Source organism: Heterodontus francisci, chromosome 2, assembly GCF_036365525.1.
Source record: "Heterodontus francisci isolate sHetFra1 chromosome 2, sHetFra1.hap1, whole genome shotgun sequence".
NCBI classification, from domain to species: domain Eukaryota; kingdom Metazoa; phylum Chordata; class Chondrichthyes; order Heterodontiformes; family Heterodontidae; genus Heterodontus; species Heterodontus francisci.
Window position 1 is genome coordinate 13,912,125 of NC_090372.1, and position 15,037 is coordinate 13,927,161.

The 15,037-nt window shown below is 42.8% G+C and overlaps 1 protein-coding gene across 22 annotated transcripts in view; it reads right to left on the reverse strand.

Annotated features, from left to right (window-relative positions):
- Positions 1–15,037, reverse strand: part of fars2 (phenylalanyl-tRNA synthetase 2, mitochondrial) — a 480,761-nt gene that overhangs the window by 345,909 nt on the left and 119,815 nt on the right. For 21 of the 22 annotated variants that reach the window (XM_068054478.1, XM_068054480.1, XM_068054470.1 and 18 more), the window contains 2 exons: positions 10,241–10,867; positions 6,560–6,719 (listed from right to left, as the gene is read on the reverse strand). In XM_068054478.1, coding sequence (XP_067910579.1) covers positions 6,560–6,719; positions 10,241–10,867 — 787 coding nt within the window. The remainder of the gene's footprint in view (positions 1–6,559; positions 6,720–10,240; positions 10,868–15,037) is intronic. The other variant, XM_068054481.1, reaches the window with a different exon arrangement.

The following is a 15,037-nucleotide window of genomic DNA, read 5'->3' on the forward strand; positions in this document are numbered from 1 at the left end:
TTTTTACAGAAAATAAAAAAATGTTTCATTCCCCTGTAACAATCTTGCATACGTTATACGTTGAATAACACAAGGGTTTACCGGTGTTGTAAAGCACCGATAAATCAAGGTGCATCTGAACCTCAAGGTGTGTTAGATCCTGGAAACACAAGTCAACATGTGCTACTCTATATGAACACAGAGTTTGTGGAACAATCTTATTCATTGCTCTTTCTTGCCAATAATGGATGTAGATTTCTTTCATCAAGTTGAATGCATCACACTGAAGTGCTACTGCAGCATTTAAAAAAAATATTTTATAGGATGTGAGTGTCGCTGGTGCCCTCGAGAAGGTGGTGATGAGTTGCCTTCTTGAAGTGCTGCAGTCCATCTAGCATAGTACACCCACAGTGCTGTTAGGGAGTTCCAGTGACAGTGAGGGAATGACGATACAGTTCCAGGTCAGGATGGTGTGTGGCTTGGAGGGGCAATTTCAGGTGGTGGTGTCCCCATGCATCTGCTGCCAATGTCCTTCTAGGTGGTAGAGATTGCAGGTTTGGAAGGTGTCGAAGAAGGTTTGGTGAGTTGCTGCAGTAGATGGTACACACTGCCACAACTGTGTGTCGACTGTGGAGGGAGTGAATGTTTAAGGTGGTGAATGTGAGGGCCGATCAAGTGGGCTGCTTTGTCCTGGATGATGTCGAGCTTCTTGAGTGTTGTTGGAGCTGCACTCATCCAGGCAAATGGAGAGTATTCCATCACACTCCTGACTTGTACCTTGTAGATGGTGGACAGGCTTTGGGGAGTCAGAAGGTGAGTCACTTGCTGCAGAATTCCCAGCCTCTGACCTGCTTTTGTAGCCACAGTACTTATATGGCTGGTCCAGTTAAATTTCTGGTCAATGGTAACCCCCTAGGGATAGTGAGGGATTCAGTGATGGTAATGCCATTGAATGTCAAGGGGAGACAGTTAGATTCTCTCTTGCTGGAGATGGTCATTGCCTGGCACCTGTGTGGCACGCATGTTACTTGCCACTTGTGAGCCCAAGTCTGAATGTTGTCCAGGTCCTGTGCATGTGGGCTTGGAATGCCTCAACATCTGAGGAGTCGTGAATGGTACTGAATACTGTGCAATCATCAGCAAACATCCCCACTTCTGACCTTATGATGGAGGGAAGATAATTGATGAAGCAGCAGAAGATGGTTGGGCCTATGTCACTATGCTGAAGAACTTCTGCAGCGATGTCCTGGTGCTTAGATATTTGGCCTTTAACAAACCACAACAATTTTCTTTTGTGCTAGGTATGACCCCAACCAGTGGAGAGTTAACCCCCCCAATTCCCATTGCCTCCAATTTTGCTAGGGCTTCTTGATGCCATACTCGGTCAAATGCTGCCTTGATGTCTAGGGCAGTCACTCTCACCTCACCTCTGGAATTCAGCTCTTTTGTCCATGTTTGGACCAGGCTGTAATGAGATCAGGAGCTAAGTGACCCTGGCAGAATGGAGTTCCAAGTTTGCAAGTCATGCTGTCCTCCAGTAATATGCTTCTCTGAGTATATGATTTGATCTGAAAAATACAGATTGGGAAAGTTTCATTTAATCCCTGTACTGTGCTTGAGTTAGCTGGGTCAACCAGTGCTTCAGAGGAAGTTTGATGCAAACATAAGGGAAAAGGGAATGGAAGGATATGGGAGCAAGGTGGGAAGAGGTCATCAGAGTAGGAGAAGGGTCATGTGGAGTGTAAACACTGGCATATACCAGCTGGACCAAATGCCATGCTTCTGTTCTGTAGAATTTCTGTATGTAATTCTAATTATGAGCTGTTTCAATTGTTACGAACAGCTGAGAAAGAGGTCTAGAGTTCCCTTTCAGCCTTCACCTGGTCTTACTGTAACAGGGTTTTATTTTAAACACAATGTGTTTTTATCTCCCCCTTGGTGAATCCTTGTTCACCGCTTTCCAATTATAAGGCAAAGAAACCAGCACAAACAGGCTTTCTTAGGTTTAAAGAAGAAAAGTTGAAATTTATTAAACTTAAACTCTAATGTAGTTGATGCCTATGGATACATGATGCACCCATGCTAGCATGCATACACGATGCACATATGCAAATAGAGACAGAAAAGAGTAGACGAAAAATTAAGTGGAAAGGTCTGAGGCAATATCTGAAGAGTTGTTGTTACAGTTCTTCGAACTCACTGTAGAGTCCTTGATTGTGAGTAGATCTTGCTTTTCGTTGGGGCCCAGTATTCTTCTTAAACCTTGTCCGCTGTAGAAGACACTTCTCTCTTGGGGTTCATGTGTCGACAGTGGATTCAGAGGCTTGTGAGAAAGAGATGGGAGCAGACAGGAGAGAGATCTTCTCAGTCCAGGAGAAAACAGACTTCCTGCCCAAACTGTACAAATTCAAAAAATTCAGGTTGCCTAGCAGGTTACTCATGTGACTAGCTGGTTTGACCATGTCTGTTTGTGTATTCGGCCATCTTAGCAGTCAACCTGAATGCGAGCTCCCCCACCTTCAACGTCTGGTGATCAAAAGTCCATTGTAGGTTGAATGTGTCAGGGAATGGCTGCTTTGTCCTCCCAAACACTGTCTGTTAATATGCAAATGTCTTTTGCAGCCACAGCTGATCTGTTTAACAAGTACTTTCTTCACTCCAGTAACAGTTTAAAATCAATGTACATGACAAAATTTATGTGCCTCATTTTTGGCAGGTGGAGGCCCAGCATGACACAATCCACGTGACTTGATTGAGAAAGCCTGCTGTTCATCGTTGTCCACCATAGCACCAAACGCGGGCATGAGAATACTATAAACCTGCAGGTCTTCCCTAAAAAGAAATAACACTGTCCCCACAAACTCTAACTGTAGATGTTACCATAGAGACAGCAACACAGGTTGAAACACGTTACTATGCAAGAGTCTCATGAAGGCATGGTATGACATCTTAAACTGCCAGATAAGGCCAACAAAATCATTACCCAAACCTTGAGATCATGATTACAGTATTGAAATTTATTGAAATCTTTTGAAAAAACAAGAGCTCAACGGCCAGATAAATTTGTTGTGGAGGACAACAACTATACCATACTTACATAGGCAGCCGTGAACACAAATGATTGGATTACTTGCTAATTCTCAGGTGATATAAAGTTTCAACCAGTTAATGGATTCTATTTGATTAACTGACACAACCTTGTATCAAACAAATTTCGTAACCACAAGATCCCACTAATCAATTCCAGGGTGAGAAAACATGCAATAGCCTTGGGTGACACACACAATATTGCACTGACAATAAATTACTGGGGGTTCTCCAAGCGCAACTTATTAAATAGTGACAAGTCTTTCTCATGAATAAAGTAATCCCTTCAAATTTGCTGCCCCCACTTCAATGCTTGTTTATTCTGTGGTACTAACCATCATAAATCACTGATTTATTGTGAAGCAATCATAACATGTAACTTGCCTTCACGAGTGCAATCACTCTATTATGCAGAGTGGTGAAGCTTTGCTAAAAACATACATGCAGTGATGAACAACTGAGAAACCGTAAGAGTGAATTGCTGCTAGACGGTTCAGTAAAATTGTATTACTTATCTCGTAGAGCCTTTTTATTTTTCAATTGATCTTGCACACAGAAAAAATGTGACAAAACAGAGATTTTAGTCTTTGGTTTTCCATAGTTTAAAATAGCAAAACTAAAGTATCAGAAATGGGATGTCTATCACCTATGTGGCTAAGCTGTCTGTATGAAATTTCATTTGTTCAAGGTGAGAATTAGATTGTGTACTTCTAATTATTATGAAACAGAATGCCTTTCAGCACTGTGGTGTTTGATATCCAGACAAAATAGGGGTAGTTAATCATCTGGACTCTCCACGTGAAGTTTCACTGACTGGGAGTGCCAGGAATTTAAGCACTTTTAATTCATTCACAGAATGTGGATGTCGCTTGCAAGGCCAGCAATTATTTTCCATGCCTAATTGCCCTTGAGAAGTGGTGGTGAGCTGCCTTCACAAATACAACTTACAGGCTTGTGAGACCATTTCAGAGGGCAGTTAAGAGTCAACTACATTGCTGTTGGTCTGGAATCACATATAGGTCAGAACAGGTAAGGACAGCATGAAATAAAAACAAGAAATGCTGGAACCACTCAGCATGTCTGGCAGCATCTGTGGAAAGAGAAGCAGAGTTAACGTTTCGGGTCAGTGACCTTTCTTCGGAGTTCCGGGGTGGGACAGAGGGGGGAAACAGAGAGGGAAGGGAAGAGAGGGGTGGGGCCAGAGAGAGCGCGAGGGGCCAGAGAGCGAGCGAGGGGCCAGAGAGCGAGCGAGCGAGGGGCCAGACAGGGAGCGAGCGAGGGGCCAGAGAGGGAGCGAGCGAGGGGCCAGAGAGGGAGCGAGCGAGGGGCCAGAGAGGGAGCGAGCGAGGGGCCAGAGAGAGAGCGAGCGAGGGGCCAGAGAGAGAGCGAGCGAGGGGCCAGAGAGAGAGCGAGCGAGGGGCCAGAGAGAGAGCGAGCGAGGGGCCAGAGAGAGAGCGAGCGAGGGGCCAGAGAGAGAGCGAGCGAGTGGCCAGAGAGAGAGCGAGCGAGTGGCCAGAGAGAGAGCAAGCGAGAGGCCAGAGAGAGAGAGAGCGGCCAGAGAGCGAGCGAGGGAGAGACGGAGAGAGAGAGGGACAGAGAGAAGGAGAAATCAACATCACTCCTAACAGATGAACATCTATCTGGAATACTCCACATTGCTACAAGAAGTGTGCGGGTAAACACTGACTACTTGTGCAAGCAAAAAAGTGCCAGGTATGTCACTAAATCCCTGTCCAACACAGTGATGAGAAACTAAGTCAATACATTAATCTTCTCATTTCAAGCTTCTTCATAAAAATGCATATTTGTTGTTTTGATTAATAGTGAGATAACTCTTTAATGTATTTATCTTTCTGAATTTGCTCACCGGCCCCTATGTAAGACAAAAATTGTAATGTGGCCCCACACGATAGAAAGTTGGACAACCCTAGTATAACCTATATGGTCCACAATGCTGTTAGGGAGGGTCTTCCAGGATTTTTGGCCCCAGGGACAGTGAAGGAACAGCGATATATTCCCAAGTCAGGATGGTGTGTGGCTTGCAGGGGAACATGAAGATGGTGGTGTTCTCGTGCGCCTGTTGATCTTGTTCCTCTAGGTGGTAGAGGTCACGGATTTAGAAGGTGTTGTTGAAGGAGCTTCCATGAGTTGCTGCAGTGTATCTTGTGGATGGTATGAATTGCTGCCACTGTGGGCCAGTGGTGGAGGGAATGAATGTTTAAGGTGGTAGATTGGGTGCCAATCAAGCAGCTCCTTTGTCCTGGATGGTGTCGAGTTTTTTAAGTGTTGTTGGAGCTGCACTTATCCAGGCAACTGAGGAGTATTCAGAGGCTGGGAATTCTGTGGTGAGTAACTTACCTCCTGACTTTCCAAAGCCTGTCTACCATCTACAAGGCACAAGTCAGCAGTGTGATGGTCCACTACACCAACTTACTTTTCTCCTACTAAAGGTACTTTGCTCCTCATAACAGATCACTTATCACGAATACTCAGGAAAAAGTCTGCAGCGTCTCTACAGGAGTAGGTTAGATTACTCAAATGTTAAACTATCAAACATTCTATTAATTTATCCTAGCTATGTGAGATTTTGTGTTTCTTGCTCAAATTTCTCAGGATCTGGTCTTATTTAGATTTTCCAGGAGACTAAGCCATTGGCATCAGACAAATCAGACAAAAGAATCTCGAGAATATCATGGCCGCCTATCCTGTATAGGACAAGTATACAGAAAAATAAAAATGCTATGCCCTTTAGGTTGTATGGAAAGACCATTAACCAATCCTATGTTCCCTTGTTAAGCATGTAGAGGCAATATAAAACTGCCAAAAACAAACAAATGAGCTTTAGAACGTGAGGAGCTAAGGCTCAAATTGAAATGATATGCTCAGCATGGAGAATAGGCTCCAACTAGGCCATATTCATACAGTGTGCCTTTTGCACTGAAACACGGAATATAGTAACTGAATCAAAACAAAACAAAGCACCTCCAAGCTGGAGGAATAATGGCATAGTGGTTATGTTATTAGGCTAGTAATCCAAAGGCCTCAACTAATGACTAGAGACACGAGTTAAACTCCCAACACAGCAACTGAGGAATTTAAATTCGATTCAATAAATCTGAAATGAAAAGATGGTATCAGACCATGAAATTACCAGATTGCCATAAAACCCATCTAGTTTACTAATGTCCTAAAGGGAAGGAAATTTGCCTTCCTTTCCCAGTCTGGCCTATATGTGATTCTAGACTCACAGCAATGTTGTTGACTTAACTGCCCTCTGAAATGACCTAAAAAGCCAGTTGTATTCAAGGAGGTGGCTCATCACCACCTTCTCAAGGGCAAGTAGGGGTGGGCAATAAATCTCAGTCGTACCACTGACATTAATTCTGTGAATTAATCAAAAAAGTAGTGAAAATCACATGGTAATGTAGCAAATGAAAAAAAGGACTGCAAGTATCAAGATCAGGTCATGTATGCATAATAATAATTTACATACCTTTCCCAAAGAGATGTGCCATGACTTTCTTCAAGGTCTGCTTTAAATCAAACTCAAGTAGTTTAACCGCCTCTAGTGTGTGCATCTCTTGTTTATAGGGTGTGCGACATCCCTTCTCAAAGATGCAAAGCTCCTCTCCATTTTGCACATTAGCAAACAACTGGAAAAAAAGAGAAATCTCTCAGGTCAGTTGAAGTAATAGGAACTAGTTCAATGTTGTTCATTTAGAGGCTTGATTCTTCTCCCCACCCAGCAGCATTTTAATTTTATTTTGACAAAATTACAGGTTTATTATCAAGTAATTCCATTTAGTTTAAAGAAAAAAAAAGATACATGAGAGAGTTTAATGCAGAAGATCAAGTTTCAAGTGACATTAATAAACCTTGATGATGTCAATTGATGACTCTGATGGAACTATTGCCTTATAAACTCATAATTGTCCATATTCCTTTCTACATATACAGGTATTTGTATACTGGTTCACAAACCCTGCTAACACCCATTTCAATTCTTCATGACAATTTGAATCCATTCATCTGTAAAAGGAAACTTCCACATCAGGTAAGTGAAGAGCATTGTTTGTGGCACATTAAATGCACGGTTGCCTAAAAACAGTACAGTGGAATGAATGTACATGAATAATAAAAAAAAGAATAGCACAAAGGACTTTGCAAGCTGAGAGGGGTCACTTCGCAAGAAGCAAAGGAATTTGGGAGGGGAAAAGATAGGAGAAGCAAGGCTCACATAAAGAGCTAGTTGCTTTTTTTTTAAAAAAAGGAGAGATTTGAAAGCAAGGAGGGAGGCAGTAAGGCAAAGGGGATTTCGAAAAGAATTCCAGAAAGTACAAGCATAGTAACTGAAAGATCAGCCTATGATGATGAAGTTAAAGGAGAGGGCAACAAGCAATAATCCAGCTTCAGAGGAAAGAAGGGCGTAGAGCAAGACATGAGGTTGGAGGCATTTCCCAGATTGGATGTAACTAGGTCACAAAAAGATCTGGACATGACTGTGAGGATTTGGAATGAATTAATCGGGTCATAAGCTGTCAGTGCAGTTTGGTGGTAATGACTGCTCTGAATTAGCAGAAACTGGTGAAGGGTGGAGGTATGGTCAGCCAGGAGAGAATCTGAAAAAACAATGCACAAGATGATGAAACATGGATAACAGTGAAAGATGACAGTTTGGCTGTGAGGGTTAAAGTTGTGCTCAGGGTGAAACAGAATGCCGAGGTTGCATGTTATTGGGTTCAGTTTGAGTGGGCAACCACGCACCAATTAATATATCTTCTTTATGATTATGTCAAATTATGACATTTTCAACAGGCTGTATAATTATGCAAAAGTCCTGTTCTCCCATTCAAATAAAAGAGGCAACAATTTTATTGAAAAGAACTTGGCAACATTTTTCTTGTCAAACTTTGTGACACAATGATGCAATTTTGGTCTAAATTATTTCTTTTTCTAAACCCATCTCTTGCAGATTGGTCAGTGCAACTAAAATGACACCTTGCTGCTCTTGCTCCTTGTGATAGAGAACAGTCTGTTTAAAGACTGCTTATTTTCAAAGCTATCTAATTAAGTAACTGGATCACGCACATTGTCCATTCCTCTGGTAAATTGATATTTAGCGACTTCTAACATAGCTGTAACATGATTACTGTGAAAATACCCATGCAGCAACATTGTAAAAGTGTTCTTCAATTAGTCTCTGTGGTAGTGATAGAAAAAATAAATGAAACTAGGTGTCTCAGATGTGAAAATGCAGATTTATAAATCTAATGATGTGTCTACCCTACAATTAACTCCTTCCTAACTCACCCAATGGCTTAGTGCAGATATGCATCCCAGCGTGGTACTAAGCTATACAGGACAGGATGGTTCAAAATAAATTAAGTGTTGCATTTCTACAATGCCTTATCACATCTCTCAAACATTTCAAAGCATTCCACGAACTGTGAATTACTTTGAAGTGCAATGACTGGTGTTGAGTAGATACTGTAGCAGCCAAGTTGTGCATAAAAAGATCCAAACAAAAATCAGCAACTGGATGAATGATCTGTGAATTTGTTGATTGATGGAAGAAACCTGGTCTGGACACCAGGAGATCTCTGTCCTTCTTGAACTAGTACCAGGGAACTATTAATATTTGCCTGAACCAGAGGAAGAGGCATCTCAGTTGAAGTCTAACAATGCAGTACTTCCTCACTATTGCACTTGTTACAATCACCTAGTTCATGGTTTGTATTAATATTTTAAAGGTCATTTTTAGTTTTGGGGAATTAAATGCATAGCTATAAGAATTTTAAAAGGCTGCAGACCACCCAAGATATAAAGTTCAAAGATTTCTCCACGAGTGCTTACAGAGATATAGTTAGAGAGGTGAGAGCTATAAAACAGCAGGTGGTCTTGTTTAGTTGGGAGATGTAGCCCAAAAGTCTGGGAGAAATTGCTCTGTCAATGTAAAGCAATATCAATTATCTATGTGGGAATCAGAAATGAAAGAGATGTTTGAAGTTGGAGTTAATTATTTTAAATTGCCATCTGAGACATCCCATACATATTACATTGCTATGGAGATAGATGATACGGGGGATGCCTTTGGTCAGTTTTTTTTTTATCTATCTGCTTGCTGACACAGACAGTCACTTGACTTTTGGAAAGCTGTTGGCTTTGAAAGCAGCTGGGTTCAGGAGCAAAGAGGCCATCAGGAACCAGTTGTGTTTCTGTTTTGAGCAAGGCCCAAGTTCAAGCTGGGAAGTCCAGATTTGGGAGGTGTTGGAAGAGAACTGGAGGATTGCCTAGCAGATGCTCGTGGGAGAATTTCCAGGAGATCTCATACCCCGAAAGACAGTTGAGGAATTAAGGAAAAGCACAGTGAATTCCTAAGAGCTGTGGTACACTTTAGATTGGTCCCAGACCAAGTGAACCAAACTACCAAGATCCTATAACCTACAGGGGAACCTTTAGGGCAGAAGTAACAGTCAAACAAGGGTGTTCCGTTGAGATTTTGAGTTTAAAGTATACGTCTTCATGTTCCGTTAAGATTTTAAGTTGAAAGTTTAAGTGATTCCAAATTGTTATGTTAAGTTTGTAGTGTTTTGCTTTATTTAACTTTAGTACAGTAAAGGTTTTTGTTTAAAACATGAAATCTTGCGGCATAATTCTTTCAGTAATAGCTGGAAAGTCAACCTCTTTTTAAAAGTTACCGGTCCCTAACAGGTTCGTAACACACTGCAGTTTCTGCCTTGATTACGTGCTCAAGTCCCAAAGTGAGACTAAGCTCTTGACCAGCTGACTCAGGGATGAAGCTGTTTATAATCTGACACATTCCCAGGTTGAAACCCAAGTTTGTGTTGTTAGCTCATCTCAACAAGAGCGTACAATGTGGGTTTCCATCCATTCCTGGTCACTATACAGTGGTTTTTACAGAAAGCAAGTGGCAAAGGAAAGAACATTGACGCGACCCACAGTAAAATAGGGGCACACATTGCCTAAGGTCTAACATGAAAAATGTCTACTAGAAGGAGGTGTAAAACATCACTGACTGACTATGGCACTGTAACCAAGCAAGAGTCACCAACTCAAGAAATGAGGGAAGAAAACTGTAAATAATACTGGCTCATTCATCTATCAAACAGAAGTTTTGAGGGGTAACTAAGGAACAATGCCAGTCAACTCTCACCTCATGCTTTGAAAATAATCTGACCCCTTCCATTTGATGGAAGACTGGATAGTGGCTGCTGTCAATTTCATCTCGCCGATAGACATCTCCAACTACCAGAAAGGCATCGAGACCTGCACGAATGAGATCATGCTGGTGAGCAGATGTGTGAGCCCGGAGCATGTTAGTTTGATTCAGATAAAAGTTATCTCCTTTCCTTCTGCTTGCATGATCCGGTGGTATAAGTAAACTGTCAAAGTTCTGCTCTGTGGTAACCACAGGGCATAGGTTATCATACACTGAAAATAATGGACTCCTATTGCGGCACAAATAATGCGTATAGAAATGATCCTTAATGCGTTCCTTAATGAGCCATAATGGGTGGTTTCTTTGGTTCTGTAAGCTTTTTCCCACTTTGGACAAAATCTTTGGTGTAACATTTGTATAATCATCTCGAGGGTAGAATTTCCCAAAGAGTTCAATCGAGTCAGGATGTGTTGCACTGGCTGCTGGACCTGATGTTATGCCTCTGAGCAGCTTTAGGTTTCCACCAGCATCTCTTGATTGCAATTGAAGAGACTGTAAAACCTTTTGAAACCGTAGATACGAGAAGAATTTACAAGGTATCTTCATTATTGTCAATCCAACCTGAAAAAGAAATCATTTATCTCCTGTATTCAATTTGTACATCATTCAGGTGCATAGAAAAACTCAGTACCAAAGGAATATTGCAATTCAACATCTCCAATTAATAAACAACAAAAAAAAAATAACATATCTAAGAACTTTGGACATGCTGGTTATAGAAGTTGTCCAAGTAATGTTGTTAAAGTCGATAATAGTGATGGATAAATGGGAGGATAAACAAATAAAAAGAATGAGGGAATTCCAGGAGAATGCCAAAAAGCTTTCTTTCATTGCAAGTTATCAAACATGTAACCAGGGATTGAACAATGATGGTATCAGAAACTCAGAGAATTGTGCATTAATGAGATTTAGTTATAAGTGCAAGAGGCTAACTCAAACTAGATGGAAAAGTAAGTTCTCTCAGGATGAGCCACTTCTTAGTGAGAAGAGGAGGACTCAAAGCAGGCGTCTTATTTGCAGCTGGTCACTAATTCACAAGAGGCCAGAATCAGCAACAGAGACATCTTGTGAAGGGTGGGGTGCAGGGGAACAAGGGGAAGGGTGGCCATAGGACTGGAGGAGATAAGGAGGATAAAGCCATAATGGGATTGAAAATGAATGAGAAAATGAAATTGGAGACATTGGGTGACTGGGCGCAAATGTAGGATAGCGAGGACAGGAATTATGGGTAAGTAGGACTTGTTGCGGGATAAGATAGGGGCAGCAGAGTTTTGGATGAATTTAAGTTTATATAGAGTGGGGGGAATGGGAGGCCAACCAGGAGAGTATTGGAATAGTCATACTTGGAGGTGACAAAGGTATGGATGAGAGTTTGAGCACCAGATTGACTGAGGCAGGGGCAGAGGAGGGCGATATTACAGGTGGAAGTAAGTGGTCTTTGTGCAGATATCCGGTTGGAAGCTCAGCTAGGGGTTGAGCAGGTTACAAACTGTTTGTTTCAGCTTGCGACAGTGGCCAGGGAGGGAGATGGAATTAGTGGCAGAGGCCTGAGACAAAGCTTTCAGTTTTCCCAATGCATAGCCAAGAAAATTGCAGCTCAGCCCAGACTGAATATCAGACAAGAGGTCAGACAGTACAGAGACAATGGATGGGTAGAGAAAGAGGAGGTGGAGAATTAGAACTGGGTGTCAGTGTAAATGTGGAAGCTAATCCTACATTTTTGGATGATGTTGCCAGGGTGTTAGCATGTAGATAAGGAGGAGGATGCAGCTAAAGATAGATCTAGCAATAATGGTGCACAGGTGGGAAGAGAAGCTTTTTCTGGAGATGCTCTGGTTACAAGCGGATAGTTAAGAGTGGAACCAAGTGAGGGCAGTCCCACTGAGGTGGACAGTGGAGGAGACGCATTGGAGGTTGATGGCATGGGCAAACATGTTAAAGGTTGTAGAGAGGATGACGAGATAAATACACCACAGTCACAGAGGTTACATTTGTGGCTTTGGTAAACAACATTTCAGTTATGTGACAGAGGCAGAAATCTGATTGGAGAGCTATAATCATGGATGTGTGGGTAAGATAGGCCCAGATTTGAGAGATGACACTTTCAAAGATTTTAAAAAGAAATGGGATGTTGGAGATGGCATGGTACTTTTTAGGAGAGTGTGGTCAAGGGTTTTGCAAAAGAGGGAGACAGTATCTCAAGGTATCATTTACAATGACAGCTAGCATGGGAAAGTTGGGTGGTCATCAGTTTATTGGGAATGGGGTCAAGGGAGCAGGAGGTAGGTATCATGAATAAGATCAGCTCAGAGTGGGACAAAAACAGAAAATGCTGGAAATACTCAGAAGGTCAGGCAGCATCTGTGCAGAGAGAAACAAATTGAAACGTTAACTCTGTTTCTCTCTCCACAGATGCTGCCTGACCTGTTGAGTAGCTCCAGCATTTTCAGTTTTTGTTTCAGATTTGCAGCACATTCACAGTATTGTGCTATTGTATGAGCTCAGAGGGGGCCTTTATTATTGGAGGTGAGGGTGGAGAAAGTGGGGAATGAGTATAAGGAGATGGTTGGTAGAGGAGAAAAGAAGCTGAGGGCTAAATTTGCACTCCAAGATGGTTCTGGAGCAGTGGCTGGTTTTGGCATGACTGTAAGGCCTGATATTGCTTGATATAGTCCAGACAGATCTGGTGATGAAGCACTGAAACAGTTGTGCGCCAGATATGCTCAAGTCTGTGCCCTTTGAATTTAGGAGAGCAAAGATGGGGGCTATACGAGAAGGAATGATGAATATAGTAGAGAGTAAAGGTTTTACTGGGGCAGCATATAGATGAGAAATAGGAGGGGGACAAGGATAGACCCTTGCGGGACACCAGAGGTAACAGTACAGGAGCAGGAAGAGAAACAATTGCAAAAGATGCTTGGCAGTGCCAGTGATTGCCCTTGATATCCAGGCAGCATTTGACCGAGTATGGAATCTAGCAGCCCTAGAAAACTGAAGTCAATGGGAATCAGGGGAAAACTCTCCACTAGTTGGAGTCATAGGTAGTACAAAGGAAGATGATTGTGGTTGTTGGAGGACAAACATCTAAGCCCCAGGACATCGCTGCAGGAGTTCCTCAGGATAGTGTCCTAGGCCCAATCATCTTCAGCTGCTTCATCAATGACCTTCCCTCTATCACAAGGTCAGAAGTGGGGATGCTCGCTGATGATTGCACAGTGTTCAGTACCATTTGCAACTCCTCAGATACTGAAACCATCTGTGTCCATATGCAACAAGACCTGGACAACATTCAGGCTTGGGCTGTTAAGTAGCAAGTAATATTCACGCCACACAAGTGCCAGGCGATGACCATCTCCAACAAGAGAGAATCTAACCATTTCCCCTTGACATTCAATGGCATTACCATCACTGAACCCCTGCTATCAACATCCTGGGGGTTACCATTGACCAGAAACTGAACTGAACCAGCCACATAAATACTGTGGCTACAAGAGCAGGTCAGGGGCTGGGAATTCTGCAGCGAGTAACCCACCTCCTGACTCCCCAAAGCCTGTCCACTATCTGCAAGGCACAAGTCAGGAGTATGATGGAAAACTCTCCACTTGCCTGGATGAGTACAGCTTAAACACCATTCAGGAAGCTCGACACCATCCAGGACAAAGCAGCCTGCTTGATCGGCACTCCATTCACCATCTTAAATGTTCACTCCCGCCACCACCGATGCACAGTGGCTTCAGTGTGTACCATCTAAAAGATTCACAGCAGCAACTCCCCAAGGTTCCTTCGACAGTACCTTCCAAACCCGTGACCTCTTCCACCTAGAAGGACAAGGCTAGCAGGCGCATAGGAACACCACCATCTGCAAGTTCCCCTCCAAACCACACACCAACTTGACTTGGAAATATATTGCCATTCCTTCACAGCGCTCGATCAAAATCATGGAACTCCTTCCCTAACAGCTGATGGACTGCAGCAGTTCAAGAAGGCAGCTCACACCACTTTCTCAAGGACAATTAGGGATGGGCAATAAATGCTGATCTTGCCAGTAATGCCCACATCCCATGAATCAAATGAAAAAAAGGCTATTAGATAAATAAGAATGGAACCAGGCTAGAGCAGTCCCACCAGCTGGATGACAGTGGAGAGGCGTTAGAGGAGGATGGTACGGTCAATCATGTCAAAAGCTGCAGACAAGTCGAGAAGGATGAGGAGGGCAGTTTATCTTTATTACAATCACATAGGGTGTTATTTGTGACTTGGATAAGAGCCACTTTGACATTGTGGCAGAGACAAAAATCTGATTTGCGGGATTCAAACATGGAGTCCCGGGGAAGATGGGCACGGATTTGAGAGCTGACAATAGACTTTGGAGAAGTAAGGGAGATTGCAGATGGGTTTGCAAGGCCAGTGGGGTCAAGGGTTGTTTTTTTGAGGCAGGGGGTGATGTTGGCAGATTCAAAGGAGAGAGAGACAACACCTGAACAGAGAAAACCATCAACAATATTGGCTAACATGGGTACCTTGAGGGGAAGTTGGGTGGTCAACAGTTTCATGGAAATAGGGTGGAGGGAGCAGGAGGTGGGTTTCATGAACAAGATGAGCTTGGAGAAGGCATGACGGGAGGTAGGAGAGAAACTAGCGAAAGATGAGAGTTCAGGGCTCATGCAAGGGGGACTTTTAGAGGAGGATTGGCCAAGTGGGCTAGTGGCAGGGAGGAACATGGCAGAGGCA